Source organism: Coregonus lavaretus (assembly GCF_964263955.1).
Source record: "Coregonus lavaretus genome assembly, chromosome: 29".
Taxonomy (NCBI): domain Eukaryota; kingdom Metazoa; phylum Chordata; class Actinopteri; order Salmoniformes; family Salmonidae; genus Coregonus; species Coregonus lavaretus.
Genome location: NC_140016.1, coordinates 19,766,865 through 19,777,401, shown reverse-complemented (window position 1 = coordinate 19,777,401; position 10,537 = coordinate 19,766,865). Strand labels below are relative to the sequence as shown.

Genomic DNA, 10,537 nt, shown 5'->3' with positions numbered 1-10,537 from the left:
TTTCCAGAACCCCCCCCCCCCCAAAGTTCAGATTCCTCCCTCTGCTGCTCCATCCTTGTGTACAGCCCTTTCCCCCCTGAGTCAGCTGTTTGTGTCTGCCGACGTGATTGGGTGACTTGGCAGCGAAGTCTTCAATTACCTCCCACAAGAGAGGGGGAGGGATGGGGGAGTGTGTAAGAGAAGTGCTGCATCTCAATAGTCCAAGGTTGATTACTCCCTTTCCTTTATTCCTTTCCTTCATCGGCTCAGATATGAAAGAACTGAACAGGTGTAAGCAACTGGCCAGTAGGCATCGACCATATTGCTTAGTTTCACCTGTCCTGTTTTTACAGATCAGTGCAGATGAAGGAAAAGGAGGATTCGTTATAAAAGCAGGTATGGCCGAAAACCAACTGGAGACGCTCCACTCTACAAGAACGTAGTAAATCATGGATCACTTGGCAAGATGCAAACGAAAAGCTTGACAGATGAGAGTGAGGTGGAGAACCATTGTCAACACTCTACGCTCCCAACGGGGCCAAGAGGATTAAGTAAGTCAAGTTTATATTGACTTGTGACTCAATCATATCGAAATACCATGGTAGAATTTTGTGTTGGGGTGGTGGTTGAGGGTTTGTGTGGTGGTTAGGGGGGGATGATTGGTGTCAGATGTGTAGGCCCATGTCAGTGGGTTGAGAGCTAGAATGACAAATAGGATACTACTGCATTGCAGAAGCCTACCCTATCAGTTATTTTCCACAAAGATCAGTAGTCATGGATATAAGTACAGGTTTTGTTACGGTAATTGAGCCATACAAGACCCACAATTTCCAAGAAAGGAAGCATAGCAGCCCAAAGGAAACCTGGTGAAAGAACTGCGGAAAAGGAGATGGACTGTGACCTGTCATGGAAAATAATCCCCAAAATGGCAGAAGATCAGCAGCAGTCGCACTCTCTCGTGGAAGCCTTATGGTCTACATAAGCAAATATTTTCAAATGATGATCATCATGATGATGATGAAGGGTTGTTTGACTGTGTATAGATGGTCTACGACACAGGAGACATGTTTCTGTAAGGTTTACTGATTTTAGAAAGACTTCTGCAAACAGCTGAAATAAATAAATGAAATAATTTTATAATAATAACAATTATCGTAACAATCATAGTAAGATTGCTTATTTAGTTTTTTTGTCATCTTTATATATATAACTTTTAATAAATTGTTCCCTTTAATATTTTGTGTATGAGACTTTGGTGCTCCACTGAATGTCCTGGCAGCATCATTCTGTATCCATGGTATCGTACAGGAGCGTCATCCCCTGGGTCGTTTCTATAGCAACGCTAATATGAAGAGAAGGCACCCTCCTCCCATGCACCCGTCATCACCCTCTGGTCCTATAAGAAGAGGGAATTCTGTCCCGGGGGTGGGACTTGGGGAATTGACATGTCGCTGGTCTCCAGTTGTCTTTGGTGGTTATTAAATTTGATTTATTTTTGGTGCAGCTTGGTTTGTACATTCTGGTTCTTAAAGCTTCAGTTCCTTCAGTGAGTTGTTGGGGGAGGTTATACAGGGCTAATTTAGGCCTCTAGTCCCTTTGCAGATTCCCCCCAAACAGCTTCACAAATGGTCTTTGGTGCCCTTACACTCACACACATACACTGTACATACATTCATTCATTCATTCATTCACCCCAAGTCTCACAGATTCTCCTCGCCAGGGGGCTGAGACAGAGAGAAGTGCGTCCAAAGCAGTCCATCCATTCCATTTATTCCACCACAGTGCCATTCTGGCCTGTTCTGTGGCTTGATCCCCACTCCACTGACTTCCTGTGTTCCTCTTCCTGTTTTCTGTTTGCCCACCTGTTGCTCCACAGTTTCTCTCATGGTGCCACTGTCCCATAGATCTCTAGTCTGTCCCCCCGTCTGCCCCCCTCTCTGTCAGTCCGTCCGTCTGTCCTTCCGTCTGTCTGTCTCGTCTCTCTGTCTTTTGGTCCATCAATGACGATCATCCAGTCCTGAACAGTGTCAGATAGCTGCTCTGGTCAAAGCCTGTGAGAAAGGTTGTTGTTATTGCAGTGTCGCTAGCTTTAGCTACAGTTTAAACACACTGAAGTCATTCTTGTTTTAACAGAGCAATCACGTTTACCTTAACGCAGAGATGCGTGCTAAACCAGCCAAGTGACCGGTTTTCGTATGTTTGTTTTAAAGCAGAGCTTAACTGGCCACTGCTAAGGGACAGTGCAATAGCACAGTTCTGTCCAAGCTTGGGGGTTGGAGGGAAACGAGGCCTACACAAGGTGGAAAGCCTGGGCATCAGTTTAGCTACCTTTCAGGGGCCTTTTCATAGTTTCTGGGCCTTGCAGGGGAGTGGGCCAGGTCGATGGGCTAGTAGCAGGGTTATAGGCTTGTTCTATTTTGTTAGTGCTTTAATTTGATTATTTTATGATGTGAAGCACTTTGTTACTTGTATTGAAAAGCACTATACAAATAAAGTTATTATTAGTGGCCTTCAGTGTCAAGTTAGCGAGTGTACTGGGGTACTAGCCAGTTAGGAGGCCTATCAGTCAGGGTCTTGAGGAGGCTACATGTTGTCCCAGTAGTGTTGGTGTAGCACTGGTCCATTATCGATTAGCTTCAGGAACAGGTGCAGTGGATGTTAGCTGGGTCCAATGGCGCTAATTAGCCACTTAGCATGTATTAAAGTCCAGAGGAAGGGTCAAAGTTATCCCATTAGCGGTTAGTGGATGAGCAGGTACAGGTGGCAATGGGCAGTGGATGGATGGTAGCCGTTAGAATTAGCTGCTAGCGGGTCCCGGTGGCACGGACCCTCTTGCTCCTCTTGTTGACCGTTGTGAAGCGGAAGGGTGTGGTTTCAGGGTACTCCCCGGGTGGGAAGCGCTTCATAAAGTGGACGTCCTGCTGGTTGGGCAGTGTGTGGGGGCCACGGCGAGGGCGCCCCCGCTTGGTGAAGCCCACATACCAGCCGGCGTATCGTGCCGACATTAGTGCGGTGTAGTGGTTCTCCAGAACCTTTTCTACAAACACGCAGTCTTCACTTTTATTACTGGCCTTCTGAGAGAACAGAGAAACGAACACACACACACACAGGAGGAGAAAAGAGAAGTAGGTCAGCAATCCATGTGAATTTATTCAATCTAAACTAAAAGGAATGCTTCAAAACAGGACTTTGCCATAAGCCTATGATGCTGTAATCGTTTGAGAACATGAGAGTTCAGAATAGGTCTCACCTTTCCCACCAGCTTGCCGCGGCGGTTCATGCACAGGTAGAAGTTGGTCTCTTTACCGCGAATTCTCACCTGGCTACCAAAGGTGTCAGCCTCCACTACGAGCTGGGCTTGTGAAGGGACAGACAGAGGGACAGACAGACATTAGAGCCACAGACAGACAGACAGACAGAGGGACAGACGGATGTTAGAGCCACAGAAAGTCTGACTGACTGACAGGCAGACAGCCAGACAGAGCGACAGATATAGCCTACATTAAACTAACAGATAGTGGCTTGCGAAAGTTTTCACCCCCTTGGCATTTTTCCTATTTTGTTTCCTTACAACCTGGAATTTCATTTGCACAAGATGCCTACCACTTTGAAGATGCTAAATATTTTTTATTGTGAAACAAACAAGAAATAAGACAAAAAAACTGAAATCTTGAGTGTGCATGACTATTTTGCAGCAATTACAGCTGCAAGTCTCTTGAGGTATGTCTCTATAAGCTTGGCACATCTAGCCACTGGGATTTTTGCCCATTCTTCAAGGCAAAACTGCTCCAGCTCCTTCAAGTTGGATGGGTTCTGCTGGTGTACAGCAATCTTTAAGTCATACCACAGATTCTCAATTGGATTGAGGTCTGGGCTTTGACTAGGCCATTCCAAGACATTGAAATGTTTCCCCTTAAACCACTTGAGTGTTGCTTTAGCAGTATGCTTAGGGTCATTGTCCTGCTGGAAGGTGAACCTCCGTCCCAGTCTCAAATCTCTGGAAGACTGAAACAGGTTTCCCTCAAGAATTTCCCTGTTTTTAGCACCATCCATCATTCCTTAAATTCTGACCAGTTTCCCAGTCCCTGCCGATGGAAAAACATCCCCACAGCATGATGCTGCCACCACCATGCTTCACTGTGGGGATGGTGTTCTCGAGGTGATGAGAGGTGTTGGGTTTGCGCCAGACATAGCATTTTCCTTGATGGCCAAAAAGCTCAATTTTAGTCTCATCTGACCAGAGTACCTTCTTCCATATGTTTGGGGAGTCTCCCACATGCATTTTGGCGAACCCCAAACGTGTTTGCTTATTTTTTTTTAAGCAATCGCTTTTTTCTGGCCACTCTTCCGTAAAGCCCAGCTATGTGGAGTGTACGGCTTAAAGTGGTCCTATGGACAGATACTCCAATCTCCGCTGTGAAGCTTTGCAGCTCCTTCAGGGTTATCTTTGGTCTCTTTGTTGCCTCTGATTAATGCCCTCCTTGCCTGGTCCATGAGTTTTGGTGGGCGCCCCTCTCTTGGCAGGTTTGTTGTGGTGCCATATTCTTTCCATTTTTTAAATAATGGATTTAATGGTGCTCCATGGGATGTTCAAAGTTTTCTGATATTTTTTTATAACCCAACCCTGTACAGTACTTCTCCACAACTTTGTCCCTGACCTGTATGGAGAGCTCCTTGGTCTTCATGGTGCCGCTTGCTTGGTGGTGCTCCTTGCTTAGTGGTTTGCAGACTCTGGGGCCTTTCAGAACAGATGTATATATACTGAGATCATGTGACAGATCATGTGACACTTAGATTGCACACAGGTGGACAAATGGGGCTTGTAAAAAAAGATCCAAGCAGACATAAGGACAGACAGACACAGAGCAAGGTTAACAGAAGAAGAAGAAGAAGAAGATGACTGCCAGACACTGCAGGAGGGATTGTTGTTTTTGGTGTGTGTGGTGTGAGTTTGAGTTTGTGGTGTGAGGTTGCGGTGTGATGTCAGTGAGGGTGTGGTGTGAGGCTGTGGTGTTAGTATGAGGGTGTGGTGTCAGTGTGGAGGTAGTGTGAGGTGGTTCACATCTTCACCCCTCCCCTCCTCTCTCCCCCTCTACATGTTTACATTTTCACCCCTCTCCTCCACTCTCTCCCCCTCTACATGTTTACACCTTCACCCCTCCCCTCTTTTCTCTGTTTTTCCTCCCACAATGCTTTACTGCCAGTGCCTGATGGCGTTAACCACAGTCTTTTTTTCTTTGAGAACCATTTGTCAAGAACAGATTTGCTCCTGGAGCAGTAGTAAGACTGGTGTTGAAGTGGTGTGTTTGTGAAAGGCATGGTTGTGAATGGGAGAGGTGTTTGTGAAAGGCATGGTTGTGAATGGGAGAGGTGTTTGTGAAAGGCATGGTTGTGAATGGGAGAGGTGTTTGTGAAAGGCATGGTTGTGAATGAGAGAGGTGTTTGTGAAAGGCATGGTTGTGAATGAGAGAGGTGTTTGTGAAAGGCATGGTTGTGAATGGGAGAGGTGTTTGTGAAAGGCATGGTTGTGAATGGGAGAGGTGTTTGTGAAAGGCATGGTTGTGAATGAGAGAGGTGTTTGTGAAAGGCATGGTTGTGAATGGGAGAGGTGTTTGTGAAAGGCATGGTTGTGAATGGGAGAGGTGTTTGTGAAAGGCATGGTTGTGAATGAGAGAGGTGTTTGTGAAAGGCATGGTTGTGAATGAGAGAGGTGTTTGTGAAAGGCATGGTTGTGAATGAGAGAGGTGTTTGTGAAAGGCATGGTTGTGAATGGGAGAGGTGTTTGTGAAAGGCATGGTTGTGAATGGGAGAGGTGTTTGTGAAAGGCATGGTTGTGAATGGGAGAGGTGTTTGTGAAAGGCATGGTTGTGAATGGGAGAGGTGTTTGTGAAAGGCATGGTTGTGAATGGGAGAGGTGTTTGTGAAAGGCATGGTTGTGAATGAGAGAGGTGTTTGTGAAAGGCATGGTTGTGAATGGGAGAGGTGTTTGTGAAAGGCATGGTTGTGAATGGGAGAGGTGTTTGTGAAAGGCATGGTTGTGAATGAGAGAGGTGTTTGTGAAAGGCATGGTTGTGAATGGGAGAGGTGTTTGTGAAAGGCATGGTTGTGAATGGGAGAGGTGTTTGTGAAAGGCATGGTTGTGAATGAGAGAGGTGTTTGTGAAAGGCATGGTTGTGAATGGGAGAGGTGTTTGTGAAAGGCATGGTTGTGAATGAGAGAGGTGTTTGTGAAAGGCATGGTTGTGAATGAGAGAGGTGTTTGTGAAAGGCATGGTTGTGAATGGGAGAGGTGTTTGTGAAAGGCATGGTTGTGAATGGGAGAGGTGTTTGTGAAAGGCATGGTTGTGAATGGGAGAGGTGTTTGTGAAAGGCATGGTTGTGAATGGGAGAGGTGTTTGTGAAAGGCATGGTTGTGAATGGGAGAGGTGTTTGTGAAAGGCATGGTTGTGAATGGGAGAGGTGTTTGTGAAAGGCATGGTTGTGAATGGGAGAGGTGTTTGTGAAAGGCATGGTTGTGAATGGGAGAGGTGTTTGTGAAAGGCATGGTTGTGAATGGGAGAGGTGTTTGTGAAATGCATGGTTGTGAATGGGAGAGGTGTTTGTGAAAGGCATGGTTGTGAATGGGAGAGGTGTTTGTGAAAGGCATGGTTGTGAATGGGAGAGGTGTTTGTGAAAGGCATGGTTGTGAATGGGAGAGGTGTTTGTGAAAGGCATGGTTGTGAATGAGAGAGGTGTTTGTGAAAGGCATGGTTGTGAATGGGAGAGGTGTTTGTGAAAGGCATGGTTGTGAATGGGAGAGGTGTTTGTGAAAGGCATGGTTGTGAATGGGAGAGGTGTTTGTGAAAGGCATGGTTGTGAATGAGAGAGGTGTTTGTGAAAGGCATGGTTGTGAATGGGAGAGGTGTTTGTGAAAGGCATGGTTGTGAATGGGAGAGGTGTTTGTGAAAGGCATGGTTGTGAATGGGAGAGGTGTTTGTGAAAGGCATGGTTGTGAATGAGAGAGCTGGTAACATAAACCCCATTCTTCTACACAGAGGAATATGAACACTAGCATTAATGCTGGGCTTTTTCCCTGCATTGATCCTCTGTGGTTTAAGAATGGGTTAGGCATAATTACAGACAGAGAGAGAAAGAGGAAGGAGTGGGGGAGGGAGGGATGGGGGAGGAAGGAGTGGTGGAGGGAAGGAGGGGGGAGGAAGGAGGAAGGAGTGGAGGAAGGAGGAAGGAGTGGGGGAGGGAGGGATGTGGTGGAAGGAATGGGGGAGGGAGGGATGGATGAATGGATGGGGGAGGAGGGAGTGGGGAGGAAGGGATAGATGGGGAGGAAGGAGTGGGGGAGGGAGGTATGGATGGGGGAGGAAGGAGTGGGGGAGGGAGGGAGGGAGGGAGGAAGGGATGGGTGGGGGAGGGAGGGATGGGGGAGGAAGGAGTGGGGGATGGATGGGGAGGAAGGAGGGGGGAGGAAGGGATGGATGGGGGAGGAAGGAGTGGGGGAGGTGGGGGAGAAGGGGTTGGAGGGAGGGAGGGAGGGAGGGAGGGAGGAAGGGATGGATGGGGGAGGAAGGAGTGGGGAGGAGGGGATGGAGGGAGGGAGGTATGGATGGGGGAGGAAGGAGTGGGGGATGGAGGGAGGAAGGGATGGATGGGGGAGGAAGGAGTGGGGGATGGATGGGGGAGGAAGGGATGGATGGGGGAGGAAGGAGGAAGGAGTGGGGAGGAAGGGATGGATGGGGAGGAAGGAGTGGGGAGGAAGGGATGGATGGGGAGGAAGGAGTGGGGAGGAAGGGATGGATGGGGAGGAAGGAGTGGGGAGGAAGGGATGGATGGGGAGGAAGGAGTGGGGAGGAAGGGATGGATGGGGAGGAAGGGATGGATGGGGAGGAAGGAGTGGGGGAGGGAGGGATGGATGGGAGGAAGGAGTGGGGGGGAGGGATGGATGGGGAGGCAGGAGTGGGGGGGGGGTGGAGCGAGGAAGGGATGGATGGGGGAGGAAGGAGTGGGGAGGAAGGGATGGATGGGGAGGTAGGAGTGGGGGAGGGATGGATGGATGTGGGAGGAAGGAGTGGGGGAGGGGGGATGGATGGATGATGGGGAGGAAGGAGTGGGAGAGGGAGGGATGGATGGATGGGGGAGGAGGGAGTGGGGAGGGAGGTAGGAAGGGATGGATGGATGGGGGAGGAAGGAGTGGGGGATGGAGGGAGGAAGGGAGGGATGGAGAAGAGGGGGAGGCAGCCTGCTGTTTTAAACCCAGAGGAGACAACAGGGAGGATGAGAAATCAATGGATAGATTGATGGAGGAGATGAGTTTCTAACACTGCCTAACACTCTACCTGCTAAGCCTCTCTCCCTCTTTCTTTCTGTTTCTCTCTCTCTCTCTCTCTCTCTCTCTCTCTCTCTCTTTCTGTGTGTCTCTCTGGTGAATCATTGAGTCAGCAGTCAGTCGATGAGGTCTTTGTGCTCCTGAGACAACCCCCCACTGCACCCTGTCAAGACCTGAGGATTGTGTGGGTCTGTCTGTCTCTGTGTGTGTCTTACCATATTTGTCTCCGTCCTCTCCGCGGGCGCTGATGCGTCTCCCCAGCACCTGGATGTGTTTGCCACTGGTGCGGCTGTAGAGCTGGTAGACCCGGTGGTGCCGCCTGCTCATAGCGTCTCTCACCCGGGTCTGGTTCTCCACGTGCACGCTGAAGTTAACCCCATCCACGCCAAACACCTGCTACACAGGGCACACAGGTACCAATAAGCAAACACAAACACCAACTGAAATCAACAACTATGATTATAATAAATAATACATTTTCTGTGGGTGAAGGATCTGGGTGTTCCTGGGGAACGGAAGGTAACATGACACAAAATCTAAATGCTTTTGTCTACATGCATTTACTAACAAACCACATGTACACACACAAACATGTAGTCACATACACACACCTACTCACATCCACGTATGTACTCACCTGCAATGGATTGCACATCACCAGCAACATCTGGATACATCTGGAAAGGGACAATAGGTTTAGGATAAAGGGGATCTCCGAGCCAATGACTCCTTTCCTTCCATCTGTCCTTCCAATGACTCCTTTCCTTCCACAACACTGAGACCTATCCTTGGCTAACCAGAGAAAGCTTCTCACTGGACTTCTGTAATCACACTCCCACAGACAAGAGATGGTCAGTCACTGGCTTCCCAACCTTGTCACCCTTGTTCTTATATCAGCAGAACCACCAGCATTGACCCTTGACCTTAGAAGAGGTCAATTTAGGTGACTATCAACAGCATCATCTAGTGGAGGTATGGCGAGCACGACCTTTTGACATTGGTTTTCTTTTATCTTTAAAAGTAAAGGTTACTTATGTTTAGCCTTTTCCTATCTATATTGTGTAGGAAACTGATTGTTAGCTGTCTTGTTACCTGTCTTGTTCATTGTTTTGTCATTTTCTTTGTTATTTTGAAAGGAAATGACATAATCTGAGATTTTAATCAGTAACCTTCAGCTGATTGAAATCATTGGAGCTTCCATTCAACCCATTGAGGTTCCATAGGCTCTTATCTTATCTCTCTGTGTGTGTTCCCCTTTCACCTGACCAATCCCCCAGTCCAATAGTACTGTCTCTACTTACAATAACATCCCATTCCAGCCCCCCACCCCCACTCTTCTTCATCCCTGCCTTTGGAGTCCAAATGCCCAGATCCAGACACTAGATGTGATTCACTGTGCTGCTGGGAGCCTCAGACTTTCCTTTTCTTTCTCTCTCCCCCCCCCCCCCCCCCCCCCCTCATATTTTATTTCCTCTCTCTCTCTCTGGGGGGGTTGATTAGTCACAGAACGGGGTGGTGTGTGGTTGGCACGGTGACATGCGAGACAGACAAACAGACAGACGTCCAGGGACAGTCGGGGACAACACCCAGAGCCTACATGTTTTCCTCTATCGGAGCAGTAGGGAAACACAGCAGGAAAACCCTCAGCCCTCTGACTGACTGACTGACTGACTGACACCTCTCCCACTCAACCACCACTTGACCTCTACATGACTGGAATGTGCCATGGTGGAAGTAGCCAGAAGGTCACATGACTGTCTGTGTGTGTGGAGGCTTACAGCTGGGTTGCTAGAGCAGATGTAATTTAGAATGGTGTGGCTGTAGAGAGAGATGGGCTGTGTTGTCTGTTACTGATGCTGTGGAGAAGGACATGCACACTCTCTCTCGCTCTCTGTCTCTGTCTCTGTCTCTCTCTCTCTCTCTCTCTCTTCGCTGCCTCTCTCAATCTCTGTCTCTCTCTCTCTGTCTCGCTCTGTCTCTCTGTCTCTCTCTCTGTCTCTATGCTGTAGTGTAGAACACAGAGACAGAGTAGCAAGCTTGTTAAGTGAAGTGTTGACAAATGGGGGCGATTCCATGCCAACATGGCCCTCAAATATTTTTGGTATCTCAGATTGTTCTGGCAATTCTCACATCGAAATTTCATTGGAAGGATGTTTGATATGCTTTCTACATTTGTATCACAAAACATTTTTGAGAGAATCATGATGAAAGTGGCAATTCTAGCCACTTTTTAGACCTA

General features: G+C 48.1%; 1 protein-coding gene across 1 annotated transcript in view; it reads right to left on the bottom strand.

Annotated features, from left to right (window-relative positions):
* Positions 1-2,783: 2,783 nt before the first annotated feature.
* LOC311104682 (fibroblast growth factor 18-like) overlaps positions 2,784-10,537 on the bottom strand; it is a gene marked incomplete at both ends in the record, with an annotated part of 18,177 nt that continues 10,423 nt past the window's right edge. The window contains 4 exons of the mRNA XM_084146560.1: positions 2,784-3,053; positions 3,230-3,336; positions 8,514-8,694; positions 8,936-8,975. Of these exons, the coding sequence (XP_084002686.1) occupies positions 2,784-3,053; positions 3,230-3,336; positions 8,514-8,694; positions 8,936-8,975 (598 nt within the window). The remainder of the gene's footprint in view (positions 3,054-3,229; positions 3,337-8,513; positions 8,695-8,935; positions 8,976-10,537) is intronic.